At 34.9% G+C, this 21,377-nt stretch overlaps 1 protein-coding gene across 5 annotated transcripts in view; it reads left to right on the forward strand.

Moving 5' to 3' along the window:
- The window catches only part of FSD1L (fibronectin type III and SPRY domain containing 1 like), a 70,686-nt gene that overhangs the window by 23,774 nt on the left and 25,535 nt on the right, over nt 1–21,377 (forward strand). For all 5 annotated transcript variants that reach the window (XM_073806352.1, XM_073806351.1, XM_033858355.2 and 2 more), the window contains exons 5-8: nt 7,768–7,790; nt 13,072–13,193; nt 17,907–18,116; nt 19,318–19,416. In XM_073806352.1, coding sequence (XP_073662453.1) covers nt 7,768–7,790; nt 13,072–13,193; nt 17,907–18,116; nt 19,318–19,416 — 454 coding nt within the window. The remainder of the gene's footprint in view (nt 1–7,767; nt 7,791–13,071; nt 13,194–17,906; nt 18,117–19,317; nt 19,417–21,377) is intronic.

Here is a 21,377-nt window from a genome sequence, read left to right on the forward strand (position 1 = left end):
TTGTGTGTCATTGGGGTCACGAACAAATTAATTATTTGTTTAATGCTCAATTCAGATGAATGACGTTACTCTTTTTTTCAGTTACTTCCCCCTTGGTCATTTATTTTAAAGGTACTTGTATACTTTAGCTGAGTCATACCTTTGTTATAAACATTTTATAACTAAGGAAAGAAGATTGATATTGCTATTAACATTCATAAAAATCTAAGTTGGTGTACCTTTCAATGAGCTGATTGGGAAAACATCATGACTTGATGCATATGAAAGCATTGTGAAACTTACTAAATTTGTTATTAAATGTCCCAGTGTTCAGCTTAAGTAATTGTTTGAATGCTTTATTAAAATATGAAAATGTAGGTCCCTAGGGGTATATTTGGTGTGAAGATACAAATAGTAGAGCAAGAAGACTGCTAATGTTTTAACCTAGATCCTGGTGTTTAAGAGATACTGAATTCTAGATTCTTATTCTTATTTTAAGTAGAGTCATTTTTAAATGATTACCAATTTATCAAATCATTTGATATTTGATATAGAATAAGTATGTAGACTATATAGAAAATGGCATGAAAGAGTGTGAAATAAAGCTATATAATTAGTAAAATATATACTGTGAAGTAGTCTTATCAAGATAAGATATTTGAGTTTGATATTTTCTTGGTCTTTGTGGACTGTGTAGTGAGCTGCTTGAAAGGTAGCTTTATAATCCATGTGTGCCCACCAGTGATTTCATTTTATGATTTTTCTATGAACTTGAGGGTAGAAGAAACTTCCTTGAGAAGATAACATTTGCTGACTTAAATCCCTGCATCTTGAACATGAACTTTAAAAATTAATTCCTTTTGACTAAATGAATGGAAATTTCTTTTGCTGTAAACGAGTTAACCAATTAATTCTTGAATTTGGGTGTCGGTTGTAAGAAAATTCATCTTTGCACTTTGTAGGACTTACTATATAAAGGAATTATGAGGGAATAGTATCATACTTTAAATTATTCTAAAAGTATAGATATGTCACCTATTCAGAGGGCATTTATGTGATAACCTCAAATATCTGGAACATAGCAAAAAAAAACCATGCAGAAAGCAAAAGATGTCTGAGTCAGCAGAATCAGTGTCGCACAGTTCGTGAGTGGCAGTTAATATCTTCTGTTCATGATAGTGTCTCAGAATCTGTTGACTATTAATATGTACATGGTACTACTAAGTTTTTAGGTTTTTTTCCTTTTTGTTTCCTGGTTGTCAACAGATTCCCCTTCTAGTGGAGTAGGGCAGCTGTTAATGACAGGCATAATCATAGCAGCAAGAATTAACAGCTGAGCACCTGAGAGCGGAAGAAGACAGGAAAACTATAAAATGTGGACATAGTACTCAAAAATAGCTTGAATCCAGTTGAATTTAAATAGGACCTGATGCTTGGAAAAATTGATAAAAGTTTGTTTCTCCCAAGTTTCTCTTTCCATTGACATTTTCAGAGTCCTTTCTTCTTCCTCTCAAAAGATTCTGTTCTCTCTTTCTCTCTCCTTTGTTCTTTCCAGCTTTGTTAAAATGTGTTTCCAGTATACTGTAAATTGGAAAGGTTCTGATAAAATAAATCACCTTATGGTTTAAATATATTTTCTTCATGTGCCACTTTGCTTCTTATCTTACTATTTTGGTCTTCTCTTCCAGCATTTTGCAGTACTGCCCAGTAGCTTGATCCCTTTGGAGATGTGTTGAAACGAATTATTTGTCAGTGTTTCCTAGCCAGAAATCTGAGTTTATTGTTCAAGAAAAATGCTTAACTGAGAGTTACTTGCAATTATTTTCTTAGTATATCCAAATAGTATCCAGATTTTGGTTTGATTCCAAGTCAAAAACTAAATGTACTTTCCTAACCAGCTGCATGGACTCCAGGCTTGCCTCAGATACCTAACTGCTGACAGAGTAGGGAAAGATGACTTGGAAGATTAATTATTGGACTCAGAGTATGTTGTTAGATATTTGGAAACAATTCTTTTAATGTATATTATTTGCAAATATCTCATATTAAAGTGATTAAAGCAGATGAATATGAATAACTCATGGGGACAAAAAATATTGTAGGCTGAAATCTAGGCCATGAGTCCTTTTAGACTTCATTATCTTCAAAAAGAGTATTTTAAATACTAATATTTAAGTGATCATGTTGCAGTACATCAGCGTGAGAATTGAACACAAAGCTATGTTAATTATTTACCAGCATTAGACAGTCTGAAAGTGAACAAGTAAAAATAGCACAAGTGGAAAAGGATTTTAGAACAAATTTTCACTAATTTTTTTTAACTGTTAGGAGTTTGGTTGGTAGTAAATATATGCAGAAAGATCACCAGCAAATGAGTTCTGGATCATTAGCTTTATTTCTGGTTGAACAAGTAGCCAAAGCCCCAGCAGACTTGGTTTTTCTGCTAATAACTGGCTTGCAGAACACTGCATGGATCCCTTAGCAAAATTAATATTCCTACCAACTCTCCCTCTCCTCCGAATTTAGAACTTGAATTTTACCTATGAAAAGAGCTGAGTTTATGGGACATTTTCCAAGTCAATATAACTAACCAGCCACTTCATCCCAACCTTGCCACACGTAACTCAGTTGTCAGACAAGGAGGGAGGGAATGGTTACCTGCCCACAGGTGCTTACACTGGAGAAAAAAGTACAGGAATAAGGTGAAGGGAAACAGTCTTCTAGATTAGATCACAGATGAAAAGGGAGAAAGGATTTTGTGTATTTCCAACTTCTGACTCACAGTAACTCACCATTAGAATATTATTCAGCAGGTGTCAATCTCTGACCACTGGAAGGAGAAAATAAGGAGAGGGGTGGAAGCTCACTCAGTATTTTCAAGGGAGCAGAGGTAGTACTGGCAGAAACTCCTTTTGTGGCTGCAGTCAGGAATTCTGGGAGAGGAGAGGACCACCAACAAAAGCATGAAGGGAATTCCCTGGCGGTCCAGTGGTTAGGACTCTGTGCTTCCACTTCACGGGGCACGGGTTCGATCCCTAGTCGGGGAACTAAGATCCTGCAAGCTGCTCGGTGTGGCCAAAAAAAAAAAAAAGCATGAATGTTTCAGTTATGAAGGCAGTTTAAAAACAAGTCTAAATATTTAAGAATAGCTCAAACTATAACTTTTCACCTTTACTTCATTTGTAGGTGTTTATGTCTTACAGAAATGCAGTCTCCTATTATATAAATGTACTTAGTCATAGAGTACAGATGTATGTGGTACTGTATTCCATGGTTTTTTTTTTTTGGGGGGGGGGTACGTGGGCTTCTCACTGTTGTGGCCTCTCCCGCTGCGGAGCACAGGCTCCAGATGTGCAGGCTTAGCGGCCATGGCTTACGGGCCCAGCTGCTCCGCGGCATGTGGGATCTTCCCGGACCGGGGCACCAACCCATGTCCCCTGCATCGGCAGGCAGACTCTCAACCACTGCGCCACCAGGGAAGCCCTGTATTCCATGTTTATTTCAAGTTATTTACTAGGGTTTTGTGAAGAAGACTTTTAAATGATCATGTTTTTGGAAAAATAGTGCTTTTTATAAACATAAATATATGTATAGGAAATATAAAACTTCTAATGTTTGGAATCAACTAGTATGCAGTAGTTTTTTTTGAAATCTAGTATTTTTTGCCTAAGGGAAAATTGCACTTTGAAACAGTCTCTTGTTTACTCTCTTTGACTGAGTCCCCTCCATTTCCCTAGTTAATCCTTAATATGGTATTTTTGGGGTGAAGGTAGAAGTCTTAGTAATATATTGTAAAAAGTATTAAATATTTGCCCCCTAGTCATTTTCAGATTGTCTGAAAGAAACATTGCAAAATTATCTGTCCCAAATCTAACAGGATAATCTGAAGTATGAAACAATGTGAACATATAGACATAACTTGAAAAGTTTCCTCAGTGTTGCGTGGCATTCACGTTTTTACTAGGAACTCTATTGGACTTTACTGCAAATCAAAATCAAGATAAATCTTCTCCTGAAAATGTGACATCTAGCCTTTGTTACATTCATTGTTTTGACAATGTTAGTATATTTTTCTCTCAGCAGTTATCATTCAGAAACAGATATATTCTTATTTTTGTTGCTGTTTCAGTGCTCTGATTTTAACTAACTTTTCCCTTGCTACCTTTCTCTATTTCAGCCTGTATTTTGAAGAATTAGATTGTTAAAATGTTTAATTTATTTTAGATAATTTTAAAAAGTCATTATCTACACATAAGACAGTTTAGGATGGAGTTTAGGGTTCAAAGATATCATTGTGCTCATCATTTTATAGATGAGATAATTGAGTCCTAAAAGAGTTAAGTGACTTGCTGGTTAATGTGATGGGCTGAAACTCAGAGCTCTTAAAACTTGGTCTAATGCTCATTTTTAAAAAGTTAAAAAATTTCTGCTGGTTGGGAAGAAATTTGGAAATCTCAAATTTTGTTCTGTTTGGGTAAATGATTCATTGAGTACAGTAAGCAAGGTCTAAAACTTCTTTATTATTCCTATTTTAATTGTGTTTAGGAAACACTATTTAATTAACTCCTCCATATATGGAACTATTTTAGAGTACTTTGCTTCTAATGTCTTTCTATAAAAGGAGAAAAATGAAGATATTAAGAAGAAATATAGAAACAATAAGATCTTAATCTTCAGAGGGCTGAAATAAATTCATGGAGGAAAGTAGTTTCTATATCTGCTCATTGCAGATTGGGAAAAGATCTGGTTTAAATACTTTATATTTAATTGGTAGTGATAAAAAACCATTTGTGATTACTTCTCCATTATTATTACAGTTTTATTTAAGGAAGTTTGGTCTCAGGTGACAGATTCACATAACTGGTAAAATAAAGGGTCAGAATTGTAGGATTTATTTTAAATAACATTTGAGAGATGGAGGAAGGGAATCTCAGAGAGAGAGAGAAAGGAGCCATCTCTGATGATAAGAGAGAGAAATGAATTGTTGGCAAACAGGATTTCAGTAGAATATTGAAATCGAAATAGTGATTGAAATTGAAAATAGTGATGTTGAGCAAAGTAATATGACTAATGTTTCTTGAAGGCTTTCCAATAGTGTACACTGTCATAACCTAAAAATCTAAGTATTCACTGAGACCTCTTCATAATTCACAAAGTGGTATTATGTAGATACAAATAAATGTATTGGAGACAGAGCAGTGGTAAATCCTGGGATCAGGTGGTACTCATTAAGTAGAGATGTTTAATTGACAAAAATGCATCACTCTTGGAACTGAAACTTAGAGGAATCAAGCAACATATTAATGTATATCTTTTGGATAGCTTTCTGCTTTGGGAGAAGAAATTCCAGGAAAAAAGTAAACAATCTATTTTCCAATTTAAGACATTTCTTGAAGTTGGGCCCTTATATTGAAATACCTGCATAATTTGAGACTTTCTATCCTTTTCTCATTGCACAGTATAACTTCTTCAACCTCTCCTGCATTTATACAGTGTATATACTATAAAATTTGAACCTATATGAAAGAGGAACCATGGAGGGTCTCCAGTTTTACCAACTGGGTGTATTTATATATATAAATACATGGGATACATATATAAATACATATATAAATACATGGGAACAATTTTTCCTAGATTATCTGGCTTTTCATCTATTTTCTGGTTTGTCATGAACAGCCTAGTATATTAAACAATAACATGAAAGCTTTACATGCGTGTGTACATGTGCACACTTGCACACAGATGCACTAAAAAAATGGCACCTTGCTAAATTAATACTAGACACAAAATTGAATCATTATGGTCAGTTTTAAAAACAGTAATGGTCTTTATATTGTTGGGTTATTTGGGAGTAACTGGTAAATAACATTCCTTTAACCAAGTTCTAAACCAATTGGGAAATAAGACAAAACAATAAAGTTGATAAGAGGCCAAATAAAATGATGTTGGAGAATTTGGCTTATATCAATGGGCACACTTCCTAATATTGAATCCTAGAAGTAGACAGACTTACCCCACCCAGGGATGTAAGTACAGGGCTACCTCAGGTCTTTGTGTGTGAGGGGAGCCTGTTTCAATGAAACTTGCTGAATAGAGGGAAAGAACCGAATATAGAACATATGTTCTCTGTGGGCAAGCAAGCTGCCAGAAAGAGGGAAAGGTGCTGAGCTACTTATTTCTAGTTTGTCCTTCCAAACTCATAATCAGATTAAGTCATATCATCTTCCCAGGAGAAAATGAGGGAATAGAGAGCAAGGCTAGTGGCACTTTTCTCCATGTGTAAAGAAACATCAAGTGCAGAGTTGAGTCTCCTCTTCCCCTCCTTTCACACTTGTATAAAAATCTTTGGTTATAATTCTAGCTATAATGACAATAATTTTTAAAAAATCAGTGTAATTAACTTTTTAAAGGTAAATTCGACATACAATATTAGTTTCTGATGTATATGTAATTGACTTTTTTTAACATTTCTTATTCCTAGTACCAAAGTAGGTACTTTGTACTTTTATGTATGACTCATGGCACGTGTTATAGATGCCACAGAATTGGGTTGTTTGCTGTAGTATCTGGAGCTTGGAATGCGTCTTTAGAAGCATTAAGGACCAAATAGAATGATTAGTATACAAGGTCATGGAGTTGATTATGATAGTGCTGGGATGTGCTCATTTTCTAAATCTCAATTCTGTTCTTTTTGTGTAGACAGGTATGCAGACCAGAATATTTTAGGATGGGTATAAAAATGACCAATACCAAGTAAGAACAATATTAGAACTGAAGAAGAGAGACAACAGAAACATTGCTGAATACATCTAATTAATGTTCAGTTAAATTTAGTAGTTATTAAATATTACTATGTGCCGAGCTTTATGCTAGACACTGGGGTTAGAATATCAAGCATAATAGCCATGTGTTGTTAATTATGATGGTCAGCGTGGGGAAAAAACCTTTTGTTGGACCTATTATATGGTATGTAAATTTAAAGGGGACAGCAGTTTCTGCATGTATTTTTCATCAATTTTCTGTGACATACAGCACTGAGTAATAGCTGTGCCCTCTTCCTAAACTTGTGCTAGCATTCTCAAAAAAAAAAAAAGATAGCTTAAGTAGCGTAGGTTTAAGTTGGCAGCTTCTCTGAAGTCATCTGAGGGAAAGACCCTATTGCTAGAAGTGTTTCTTTGGTTTCTGCTTGTCTGAATTTTTGCCATTACAACTTCATTTTTTGGGGTAAAGGATTGTAGAACTGCAGCCTAGTTTTATATGTTAGCAGGCAAGCTCTCAGAATACAAAGTCCTTGCCCAGTGAAGGCAAGTAGAGAAAACTTGGAAGAACCATTTATGAAGTGGTGAAAGAGATCTCTGAAGAAAAATTGAAGAGCAGATTTGAAATGTATAAGAAAACCATCAGAATGCATAGAGATATGTGCCCCATGAAGGAGGTTGATTGTTCTAGTTGAAGAGTGTCAGACTGAATGAAAGTGGAGGTGTGTGTTGATAATCTTAAGGTAAGAAAAAACATTTATAGTCATCTGGAATTAGTTTGAAGTGTTAAATTTTCCTCCTTATTTTAAGGTGATTTATATCGGGACTGGATTTCCAACTATAGTTCTAACATCACATTATGCAAGCTGATGTGAACTGTACAGATTTCTTGTAATTTATGTTTTGGTGAATATGAACTAATCTATTTCAGGGTTTTTATCCTAACTTTTCTTGCATGTCACTGCCATTGAAACTTGCATGAAAAGCACTAACTGCCTTCTTTCTCTTCTCCCTGATTTGCTCCAAGGCTGCCAGACAGATCAAGGATAGGTATGGTATAAAACCTACGTTTTTATTTAAGTATCAACAGTGAAGTCAGAAATGAAATTCAAGAAGTTTCTTATTAGAATCTCGTTAGTTAAAATAAATACACCTAATGGCGAAGTGCAAAAAAAAAGAGAAAAAGTCTTGTGCATATATTCCGGAATAAACAGTATATCAGCAAGATTTTTAAAAAACATAGTTATTGACAATTATGTACTTCCAAAAGAATTTCATTTCTGGTATAATATAGTTTTAGTACAGTTCTTAATTAGCTATGCTAGTAGATGGGGAACCATTTTGAATAATTAAAAACATATATATTCCTGAATGTATTTTTTGTTGTTCTTAAATTTTACCAATATAAGCGTGTCTTATTTTATGAGAAGTTACAGCCTTATTTCGTTCCTCAGGAGCTAAAGCTCTCCTTTTTCGCTCCCTCCTGCAGCTGACGCAGCCCCAATAAAGCCTTGCCTGAATTTCTTGTCTGGCCTCTAGTCAATTTCTGTTGATCGGGGGAAGGCCAAGAACCCTGGTCGGTATCACAACCACAGCAACAAAAGCCAGCCTGATGATAACTCGTTATGTTTGTGATCTGTGTCTCAGATGTACTACTTGGACTCAACCTACTGGACCCACTGGGTCAATAAAGTCCTTAAAAGCCACACACACAAAACAAGAGCTATTGCTCTCCTACTTCACTGCTCTCCTGTTTAACACCTTTGTATTCTCATTCCATCTTGTTCCTGGTGCCATCTCTATTTCTAATGCCACTACTGTCTAGTTTGTGGGAGGAGAAGATTAAAGAAAATGACGATAGGCTTTGGCTTAAAGGTCTTTACCGTTGGTAGAGCCAGGATTAGCACAGGTAATTTAGTATTTGCTGTAATGAATGTACGAAAGGGCTAAAAGAGCTGTTGGCAATTTTGGATTGGGTTATCACAGAACGGATGGTTTTGATCTGCTTGGCTAGTCACTGAGCATTGACTGTAGTGAAATTATCCCTTAAGATTTCTTCATTTGAGGAAAATGAAATTCTCTGAAAGGCACAGCTCTTCAAAGCACCACTCTGAGTCCTAGATTAAATTATTCATCAGATAATTCACAAAATTATTCTGTATGTATTATGTGAAAACCAGTGTTGTATTGTTAATCTTGGCTGAAGACTTCAACTCTTATGTTTTTCTAGTGGCCTTTTATTTGACTAGAGGCAAGATTCACATGGCAGTCATAGCATTCTTAGCACAAATATTAATTTTTCTATTTTTTGCATATTTTTTAAAAAATAATTTTTATTGGTGTATAGTTGATTTACAATGTTGTGTTAGTTTCTGGTGTACAGCAGAGTGAATCAGTTATACATATACATACATCCACTCTTTTTTAGGTTCTATTCCCATGTAGGTCATTACAGAGTATTGAGTAGAGTTCCCTGTGCTATACAGTATTTTTCGTATATTTTATATCAGGGAGTGTTTAAAGACTTGGATTATTCTTATAAATCCTGGATGTAGAAAGGAGATTATGAGAGTTTGAAAGTGAAAAGTATTGGCTGTATGAGGAATGGATGCTAGGTAGGTCAGTTTTCTGGATAAGGTATATTTGGGTTATGTGTGCTGGAATTTGCCGTAAGTAATCCATCTTCCACCCTGGCTAGAGTATTCTTCTGTTTAGCCACCTACTGCACAAAATCCTGCTCTGGTCCGCGATTTTCTGGATTAGAAGTCACTTCCTAATCAGGCTTTGGGCCGTCCAAAGACTTTGAAAGAAACCTTGCAGTTATTTTCTCTTTGCAAAAATAAAACTAGGAGGAAGAGATCCTTGTGTTCAGCTTTACGGAACTATTTACTATTAGAAATGAACCAAATGGTACATATATACGATGGAATATTACTCAGCCATAAAAAGGAACGAAATCTGGTCATTTGTAGAGATGTGGATGGACCTAGAGTCTTTCATACAGAGTGAAGTAAGTCAGAAAGAGAAAAACAAATATCGTATATAACGCATATATGTGGAATCTAGAAAAATGGTAATATGAACGAACCTATTTGCAGGGCAGGAAGAGAAACGCAGATGTAGAGAATGGACGTGTGGACACGGCTGAAGGGTAGGGTGGGATGAATTGGGAGATTAGGTTTGACATAAATACACTACCATCTGTAAAATAGATAGCAGGTGGGAACTTGCTATAAAGCACAAGGAGTTCAGCTTGGTGCTCTGTGATGACCTAGATGGGTGGGATGGTCGGGTGAGGGGGATCCAAGAGGGAGGGGATATATGTATACATACAGCTGATTCACTTCATTGTACAGCAGAAACTAACACAACATTGTGAAGCAGTTATACTCCAGTAAAAACAAATGGGCAAGGTGAATTAAAACATTCCTACACATGGAACCTGTAATGTAGAGACGTATCTGTGGATTTTAGATTGTTAGTTTGGGCTTTGAGGCACAGTTGTCTAAATATATTCAGTTTAAAAATAAAAAGTCCAGTCTTTTGGAAAATTATAGCATTGTTGTACATCTCACTTGATTTATGGAGACTGAAATTTTCATTGCCTAGAAAATAAAGGTCATTATTCTTTTTTTAGGCTTTGATAGGCCTTTCTGATATATCTTTAGGGGATATAATTTTTCTTTGAGGCCATAGTGATATTTTTCCCCCAGGTTTATCTTGAAGAGTGTACATACTATGCTTTTATTTGTTGGGTTTTTTTTTAATTGAAGTATAGTTGATTTACAATGTTGTGTTAATTTCTGCTGTGCAGCAAAGTAATTCAGGTATACATAGACGTATACATTTTAAAATATTATTTTCCATTATGGTTTATCACAGGAGAGGCCATAATGGTTAAATCAAGTTTTACAGATAAAGTTTCAGGTTTAAATTCCTTAAAATACTTTCAGATATTTTTCTCAACAGTTCTCAACAAACTTTTAAATCATCAGGTTTAGAAGCAACCAAGTAAGTTCAAACCTGTTCATTGATTCAGTGGGCATTTACCAAGTACCTATCTGAATATAGCTCTTTAAGAAGTCTTTAAATCGAAAGATACTTGGGACTGTCAAGAACAACATATGTAAGATTTAGCCTTTGTTCCTAACTTCTTATTGATGTGATCTGAAATTTTACTATTGAGAACCAAGAGCTTAAAGTAATAATGTGTGAAATGCTCAGCATTATACTTGCCATTCAGTTAAGTGTGAGTTCCCTTCTCCATAAATTGTTTTTTAGTATAGCACTTCCTTTTTTTTTAAATTAAAGTGTTGTTGATTTACAATGTGTTAATTTCTGCCGTACAGCAAAGTGATTCAGTTATACATATATATACATTCCTTTTTTATATTCTTTTCCGTTATGGTTTATCACAGGATATTGAAGGTTGTTCCTGTGCTATACAGTAGGACCTTGTTGTTTATCCATTCTATTGATATATATAATAGTTTGTATCTGCTAACTCCGAATTCCCACTCCATCCCTCCACAACCCCTTCTCCCCCCTTGACAACCACAAGTCTGTTCTCCCTGTATGTGTGTCTATTTCTGTGTTGTAGGTAAGTTCATTTGTGTCATATTTTAGATTCCACATATAAGTGGTATCATATGGTATTTTTTTCTCTCTGACTTCGCTTAGTATGATAATCTCTAGTTCCATCCATGTTGCTGCAAATGGCATTATTTCGTTCTTTTTTTATGTCTGAGTAGTATTCCATTGCATATATGTACCATATCGTCTTTATCCTTTCATTGGTCAATGGACGTTTAGGTTGTTTCCAAGACTTGGCTATTGTGAATAGTGCTGCCGTGAACATAGAGGTGCACGTATCTTTTTGAATTATAGTTTTGTCCAGATACATGCCCAGGAGCAAAATTGCTGAATCATCTGGCAACTCTGGTTTTTTGAGGAACCTCTCTACTGTTCTCCATAGTGGCTGCACCAATTTACATTCCCACCAGCAGTGTAGGAGGGTTCCCTTTTCTCCACACCCTCTCCAGCACTTGTTACTTGTAGACTTTTAATGATGGCTATTCTGACCAGTGTGAGGTGGTGCCTCATTGTAGTTTTGATTTGCATTTCTCTAATTATTAGCGATGATGAGCGTTTTTTCATAGCACTTTCTTCTTGATAAATAGATCAGCTGTTGTTCACTCTTTGTTACTACTAAAGTGACTACTTTCCTAGTTTTAAGATGAAAGAAAATGACTGAATACAGCAACAGTGTGACATTTTTCATCCCCAAGTAACTGAATACAGCAATATGTTTGATACCTTTCATACCATTGATCTTTAGGGTAGTTTGGTAGATCTGAATGACTAGGCCTGGTATTCCCTTTGTTCCTGCAGCTCTATTTACTTCCTCTGCCAAATTCTGTACTAGGAGGACAACATTCATGAATAGCATTTTTGTGTCATTTTTTGACCAAAGATAATAAGGAGAGTTACTTTGTGATACATGTGGAAATCTACTGTAATATGAAAAATTGAAATTTGAGATAAAATAACAAATGAATAGAATATGAGAATTTCTTTTAATCTCTAGTTTTAATTGACAGAACAATTTCCCCCTGCTTTGGGTAAAATGATGTCTGGTATGGCTTCTTCCTTTCTTTGTTTTGTATACCACATTCATCTAAAATATATTTATTGAGTTTCTGTTATTTCCATGGCATATGGTTTCACAGGGCTGTTTCTTCTTGTCTCCTTCCATTCAGTTGATGTTGATAGATCAGAGTGACACCTACTAGCATGGTATTCAAAATTGTAATTTTACTTCTCTCCTTTCTCATCCATGGCCTATAGCAGCTACCAAGCTATGCAGTATTTGGTCAGTGTACCTCTACTTTTATTTAAGGACACATGGAATGGCTGTGACAACTAGGCAGAATGTTTGAATCAGGGTATATTTACAGTTCATTATTTGGCATATGAAAAGGGGTGAGGCTGGCATCAGGAAATCAGATTGAGTGTACAGAGGTTCAGATGATTGTTGGGTCTGTTAAAGATGATTTATCTTGGATATTTGTCTCTTGAGTTATTTGTAATTTTATGCAATTTTGTAAAACTGGCTGGAGGAAAGTTCTTTAAGGGTTATCTTAAATGTCTTTAAATTTAAAAACATTTTACAGTTTTTTATTAAGTTAATTTTCAAAAGATCTAAAAGCAATAGCTTCTGAAATCACTAGAGTGAAGTAAGTTCTATCTGTTCGTTTTATAAGTTAAATATGATACGATACTTCCCATTCTTTTATTTTTAAAAGAATGTTTATGTTTGTGTTTTCTGTAGAGTGACAATGGCTTCAGCTTTTCGCCTTTCTTTGAAACCAAAGGTCAGTGACAGCATGACTCATTTAATGGTGGATTTTTCTCAGGAAAGACAGATATTGCAAACTTTGAAGTTTTTGCCAGGTAAGTTAGTACATATATTACATGTAAAGTTATTTAAAAAACCTTTTTTTTCCTTCAAGATTTTTCTGTAATGAACATTAGAATGTAAATATTAAGGAAGTACAGTGTGATTTTTTTTTCTTCATTCAGCTAAGGAATAACTGAATTTGCTAGTCTTTATTTTTAGATAATTATTTTACTGATAGTAAAGATTCCATTTTAAGAACCCAAGAAAGGGATACCTTTTGTTGCTAGTTTGGCAGAGAGAAGCAATATGCCATGGTGGTTCACAGTGAGTCGTGGGGCCAGACTTCTAGATTTGCATCCTGGCTACCGCTTACCTGCTGTGTAGCCTTAACAAGTTATTTAACTCTCCCTCATTTTCTTCATCTTTAAAATGTGATGTTATCCTTCTGGGGTTTTTATAAGGATTAAATGAATTGAGACCTCTAAAGCACGTGAAATAGTACCTGGCACGTAGTTAACACGCTGTGAAAGTTAACGGTTGTTATTACCATATTGTGGTGGTTGCTGGTTCAGATGGAATTCTATTTCCAGTAGTAATGTGTTAACATTGGTTTATTAGAGTATTAGTATGAGGGTATTCCAGCAGTCAGAACCATTTGAAATTGAGTCCCAAGTTACTGTCCACAGGTGTGAAAGAGCCAGTTAAGGACCTTTCGGTTATTATTCTCTTTTTACTAACATCAAGTAATGTGGTTAAGTTGATAGCTAAAACAATTTGGACTTGGTGATTTGGGGGATCAGGAAATCTCTTGAAAGCAAAGTGTTTTACTTACAGGTTTATGGTTTTTGGAGGTTAGCTGTTTTTGAGTAGAGAATGTTGATCATATGAAACCATTCTTTTCTTCTCTGAAGATTTAGTCCAGGACTTTAGAAGATGATTGGAAAGACAAAGTTAGTAGTCATGAAACTATAATGGAACTAGTAATGGTAGTACAAGTGAAGTATTAACTTGTGTGGTATAGATCAGAAGTTCTAGAGGAGTTTAGAGAAGGAAAAGATGAGAGAAGGAATCATAGTTGTAGAGGAAGGAAGTATACATACTTGTCAGTGGATACCTATCTGTAAATTGGCCTTTCAGAATTCCTAACCATTATATTTTCATTCACACTACTACTCAATTCAGAAGGAGAGTCAGGAGTGGTAGATTGTGAATATACACATGAGTAGTAGTAGTTTGATTTTTTAAAAAAACTACTAAAAAAGAAGTCTTCTCACCATTACTTTCCTTGATTTTCAGTGATGGCTTAACAAACCAAGGCCATGTCTGCCGTACAGTCAAGTAGATTGCATGCACAGTTAGGATTTCCTCTTTTGCAAACTGTTAAGACAGTCTGAAGGAATGAGGTATAATGAAAAGCAAGAAATCCTTTTGTGGAGGAGTTTCATCCTGAAGGAAGGTATAATAGGTTGTTAAAATTTATGAAAGGTGAATTCATATTACTAATTTTTTGTATTCTGCTAGAGCATAAAAATTTCCTATAAGATCCAATCAGATTAACTTAAAAATGAATACCTTCATCCCTTAATAATTCCTTCTATAAACACTGCAAAAATCAACTCTATACTGAATTATGTATAGTAATGAGTTTTGGACTTATCTGAGCCTGCACATTGTAAGTGATGATGATGGATGATAATAATTACAGTCATTTTCTTCTGCTGTAAGCCATTATTTATACATTGCAACTTAGAGTTTATATCCTTTCTGAGCCTCTGCAGCCAAGAAGAGAAACATGTTTGTGGCAGTATTGATGTCAGTTGTCCTTTTACATTCACATGCAGAGAAAAACATTAGCAGAATTCTTACACCAATGTCCACACAATTTAACTGTTGCTTTATGGAAGTTGCTGTGAATTGCTTTCCATTCTCATTTCTAAAGAGAGTTCTGCCTTTCCTAATATTTTTATATTACAAGTTTACGAACATTCATCTTCCCCTGAACTTTTATCCCACATTTGTTGAAACTCTTCTCTTACTTCTGTTTAGAATATTGGGTGAACTTCCTACATATCAGATCCAAGTCACTCTTTTTTTTTTTTTTTTTTTTTGCGGTACACGGGCCTCTCACCGTTGTGGCCTCTCCCGTTGCGGAGCACAGGCTCCGGACGCGCAGGCTCAGCGGCCATGGCTCACGGGCCCAGCCGCTCCGCGGCATGTGGGATCTTCCCAGACCGGGGCATGAACCCGTGTCCCCTGCATTGGCAGGCAGACTCTCAACCACTGCGCCACCAGGGAAGCCCCCAAGTCACTCTTAATTTGACCTACCACTCTTTTTTTAAATTTAATTTTTATTTTATTTTGGAGTATGGTTGATTTACAGTGTTGTGTTAGTTTCAGGTGTAAAGCAAAGTGATTCAGTTATCCATACGCATATATCCATATTTTCAGATTCTTTTCCCATATAGGTTATTACAGAATATTTGACTTAAATTATCTAAATTTTCTTTTTCCCTCCCAAGTTTGCTTTCTTCTGGGGCCATTATTCACAAGAAAGAAGAATCTTCTTGCTAGTACATTCTTACTGGAATGGTAGCTGAATTTGGGAGATAGATAGTGGGGAGTTAGCTGGACCCACTTACAAATTAAGTGATTCTGTCTGTATATAAGCCTCTTGGGACATTCAGTACAGGTTTTAACTCAGCAAAACTATAAAATTACTACATGCCATAGGCCGTTACATTTCCTCACATGTAGGCACTGCACAGCATATTAAATTTATGAATGCCTGTATCTCTTCCCATAGCAATGAATAGTAGTCTGTATTGCTTATATTCCGGTAACAAGAGACTAACATCTGTAATGTATTATAGGGACGAAACCCCTACAGACAGATGAAGGAAATTAATCATAATGAGAAATGATAAGTATTTCTTTGTCTGTTGTCTTACTGATAAGATATATCAGATTCCAAGTATTTATTGTACAATTACACACATGCAGTAGTTCAACTTTGAAGACTATAGCTAATGGAGATCAATTGTCCCACCTCTCTCCTTTCCTCCCTTTCTTACTAGTTAGGCTTGAAGATTTAAAATGTATATCAAATTCCTTTCATCTTGGTCTTGATTATTGTATCTAAGATATTTGGTTTACTTTGTTCTTTGTTAGGTCTCACATTGCTTTGAATTTTCATGTATAGAATTCCTTTGTTATAGTTTTTTTAAAAATTAATACTTTGTTTTTTAGAACACGTTTAGGTTTATGGAAAATTGAACAGGTAATACAGAGTTACCATATATTTCCCCTCCTCCCCCACATACAGTTTCCACGGTTATTAATGTCTTGCATTAGTGTAGTACTTTTGTAGTAATTGATAAATTATTATTAGCTAAAGTCCACAGTTTACATTAGGGTTCACTCTGTGTTATACAGTTCTACGACTTTTGATAAATGGATCATGTCATGTATCCACCACTACCTTATCATACAGAATAGTTTCACTGCCCTAAAATTCCCTTGTACTCTGCCTGTTCATCCCTTGTATCCTGCAGTCTTGCTATAAGCTTGTTAGTTCCAGGAATTTTTCTGTTGATTCTTTGAGATTTTCTACATAGACAATCATGTCATCAGCAAACAAAGACAGTTTTATTTCTTCCTTCCTAATTTGTATATGTTTTACTTCTTTTCCTTGTCTTATAGCATTTAGCTAGAACTTCCAGTACAGTGTTGAGTAGGAGTGGAGAGAGGGGATGTCATTGCCTTAGGGGAAAAGTATCTAGTTTCTCAACATTAATGTTAACTGTAGTTTTTTTTGTAGATGTTCTTTATCAAGTAAAGTTCCCTAGTTTACTGAGAGCTTTTGTCATGAGTGAATGTTGGATTTTGTAAAATATTTTTTTCTCCATCTATTGATATGATCATATAATTTTTCTTCTGATCATCTGATTTTTCTTCTACTGATGTGATAGTTTACATTAACTAGTTTAGAATGTTGAACCAACCTTACATACTTGGAGTAAATCTTTTAAAACTTTTTTTTAGCAACAAAAGTTTAAATACAGTACTTGCACAGTTTCACACATTTCAGACCCATCTGTATCACTGGAGGACCACATTCTCCAGTTAGCCTGCTATTTAAGTGGAACATCTGTTAATGTTGAGGAGCTATGGAAAACCTCTTTCATGGAAAAGAAATTGATTAATGTTCATTCATGTTAATTGTGATTCATTTACCTCAGTTTGTTTTAATGAATCATAGAACTCTTTGGAGAAACATTTAAAAATGCTTAAATATTTTGTGGGGTTGCGGAGTTCATTTTCAGTGTTGAGAAATTACAGTTATTTTATAAACTAGGTTTTTTAAATACATTGAAAATACCTTGAATTATTTTAATCTTTGGATTCAAAGCAAGTTATTTTATTTTGTCAATAGTGATTTAATTTATATTCTCCAGCTGTTTGAAATAGCAGATTAAAAACGTGTTGAGAAGTAACAAATCATTCTTGATTCTTTATTCTTAGCATGTTTGAATTGCTTTTTGCTAACTAGGGTTTTAATATACTTTGAATAAGTCTATGAAAAACTTTGAAATATGAATTTTAAAACAGAGCTAGAAAAATGGTTATTTTGCATTTATAAGGTATCCCTTCTCTTAGCCTGATTCAATTGAACAGTTTAAAAGTGACATGAAAAGCATAATTTGAACGACAAACATAAATACTGGATTAGTACTATAGTGAGAAACGAGCTTTTTTTTTTTCTTCAGTCCCCAAAGCTCCAGAGATAGATCCAGTAGAGTGTTTGGTGGCTGACAATTCTGTAACAGTAGCTTGGAGAATGCCAGAAGAAGATAATAAGATTGATCATTTTATACTGGAATATAGGAAAACTAATTTTGATGGACTTCCACGTGTAAAGGATGAGCGATGCTGGGAGATAATTGATAATATTAAGGGTACTGAATATACACTATCAGGTAAGATGACTGCATTTCATGAATCTCATTCTCGGAAGATAGATGTAATTGTGAAAAATATTTTGAATTACATTAAAAGATGAAGTTATTAAGTTTCTTTAGCCAAGCTGACTTTTTGTATATTTATTATGGAAATGAATTTCTCTTAAAATATCAAGAAAACCTTCATTTTCATTACTTCTGGGTATTTGCAATCTGGTAAAACAGTGTATTTAAAACAAACATGAAAGGATGTTCTGGAAACTGTATTTCAGAGTGACATTTAATTTTTACCTTGGTTTTCTAACAATAAAAAAAGCTGTCAATTTTCTAGATGTATACACTACCCTGCATTTCAGTGATACTGTAAAGACTTGCCTTTACCCTTTTCTGATAACCTTCACGATAATACTTAAAGTTAAGCTGTGACTTGGTAATAGAAATTTGTGTATTGGCCTTTTGATAGTCTTTAAAAACATATCTGCATGTATAGGGGACTTTGGGTATTTGAAATGGCCAAATGTTGCCTGAGTTGTTCAATATTTGTTTTATGTGAGCAGTAACAGTAACGTTACCATTACTGAGCACTTACCATTTGTCAGGAGCTGGGCTGAAGTGTATTACACAGTACATCTCATTTAATCAGTACAATACATCTCATTTAGTCTTTACGGTGAAGAGGTTGGTTTTCTCTTTTCTATTTTAACAGATACAAAACTGTGGCTCCGTCAAGTTGTTGAACGTCCCGTAGCTAGTAATTTTTGGATTGAGATTTTAATCTAGACCTGACAGACTTCAAAGTTTTTCTGTTAATCCTTATGCTTCACTTTCTCTTTAAATTCATTTTTCACATATGAAACAATGTGTCATAAATATAAAAATTCTATAGTGTCTACTTTCCAGAAATTGAATATGTTATTTTAAACTGTAGTGTCTCTCCATGAATGAAACCTTACTTACAATGAGGCTTGAGAGTATCTTTTTATTGCTAGGTTTAAAAAGCCCAGTGATAACCTGTATAATTTATTTTGAAGAAAATCATAGATAAATCATGATTTCTCTTATTTCAGGCATTATCACCCTTTTAACATAAATCTGTACCCTTCCTGAGTAAAAAGATAGTTCTAGGGAGGGAAAAATGTCTGTTTGAAGGTTCATACTCGTACTTTTGGAGTAGATTCCTTTACTTTTCATATCTGAAAGCCATTTTTCATTTTTTCAGGCCTAAAGTTTGATTCAAAGTATATGAACTTCAGAGTGCGGGCTTGTAACAAGGCTGTGGCTGGAGAGTATTCTGATCCAGTGACTCTAGAGACCAAAGGTAAGATCAGTAGCTACTTGTACAGCATGAAACAGAACTTGACATCAGTAATTATTCCAGACTTCGTGACAGGAAACATTTCATGTATAGTTGCCTTCCTTCCCCACCTTGATTCACCCCCACTTCCCCCACCACCCCGCAAAGGAATTCTCAGCAGGAGGAATTTTAAGATGGGAAAATTAGGACTACAGTAGTGGTTTTCATTAGTTTTTCTTTTACCGTGGTATTCAGATGGGTAAAATAGACTGATGATGGTGTTATGTTCTCTCATGCATACTTACTTTACAAATTTCAGTCTAGTATAAATACATTCGCATGATTGGAGTTTGCCCAGAGTTTTCCCAGAGAATGGATTGTGACTCAATAATGGGGAAGTACGTATTCAGTTTAGTTCAGGTTCTTTTTGTTTTCTAAAATCTTATTGTAGAAATTAACCTTTATATAATGTTTACAAAGCTCACAAGTCTTCATTTCATCATTGAAACCATCTTGAGAGATCAGTAGAATAGATATTATTGATATCCATTTTGCAGGTGAAGAAAGTGAAGTTAGTTAAAGTCTGTTCCTAGAACTAGCTTGGAAAGTTGTGAATAAGAATCGATTTACAAGTTCTGTGCCAGCCCTTATTGTGGACCTGGAATGTAAGTGCTTCTAGTCTCTGAGAACAGTTTGGATTTGTTGTAGAATAACATATTTAAACACAGAAGATTTTTCAGGTATTTACCAATTTGAAGGCCACAATGCTAGAGGTCTTTCCAATCATGAGGTGATAATTGACTCAATTTACTTCCAGAATCAGATTCTACACATTGTTGTTAGATAGTTGGGCCTTAGAGTGTTCCACTGACCTCTAGTTCATATAGCATTTAAATAGGGTTTGAATGCCAGAAGTTTGATGTGATTTGGAGGCTGATATAAAAATATCATATTAGAATAAAACAAGATATGAGGTTCATAAGTTATTGACAAGACAAACTCATAAGAATATGTTTGCATCAGAAAGATTAAAAGAAACAAAACTAAGTCAAAGTAATTTGGATTAGCAAATGTTTTTATTTGAGAACTACAGATAACTTAGCCAAGAAATGCAATTATTTAGAATTACTTGTTAACAAACTGAGATGATACTGTGGTTTCTTTAGAGATTTTTACCATTTCATAAATAGTCATATTTACAGGCAGATAATCCTTCCTACATAACTTGAACTGATTTTAGCCCTTGTCAGGTAAAATTGCATTATTATTAATATCCTCCCTCAAGAATATTATATGTTTTTTATTTCTTTTGTTCTCATTTACTTTTTATGTTTAGTGACCAAACTTGGGCCTAAATGTGGTGAATTGTACATTTCCATTCAAATTCCACAGATTCAGGAAAATGAATAACTGGCTTGTAGCTTCCTTGGAGCTGGGCTGTCTGCTCCTGTTAGCAATGTCTAGATTTTACCAGTCAAATTCTTGGTCTTAGGGTTTGTAGGGAAAGACTAAGTTGATTCTAGTCCTTTTGAGCAGTTCTCTCTGCGGGGTAAACCCCCTGGGGTTGGGTTAGACTGATACTAAACGCTGCGGCCCACTGAATCTTCTGGGACCTTCTGGGAGACTCAGAGTAAAAGTATCTCTTAAGAAACTATGGGTCACAGGTTTTCTAGGGTTATTCCATACCACTGGAGTGGCCACTAATGACAACAGGAGCTCCAGAGAAAAGTCAGATTTTTTAAATGCTGTGTTAAACAGTTATTTACTAATTTTTTGACTTGTTGCAGCCCTTTTTGACCAAACAGTAGAAATAAGTATATGAGCAAAGAACTGGAGGGAAAGGGAGGGAGATGGCGATTTAATAGTTGAGGCCTACCAAAACTTCATATCCTGCCACTTGTGGTGCTTGGTGTGGAAAATAGTGAACATTGTTAATATCTGTCTCTCCAGTTGTATGTAACCTCTATTTCTTCTGTTATTGGAAT

Source organism: Tursiops truncatus, chromosome 6 (assembly GCF_011762595.2).
Source record: "Tursiops truncatus isolate mTurTru1 chromosome 6, mTurTru1.mat.Y, whole genome shotgun sequence".
NCBI classification, from domain to species: domain Eukaryota; kingdom Metazoa; phylum Chordata; class Mammalia; order Artiodactyla; family Delphinidae; genus Tursiops; species Tursiops truncatus.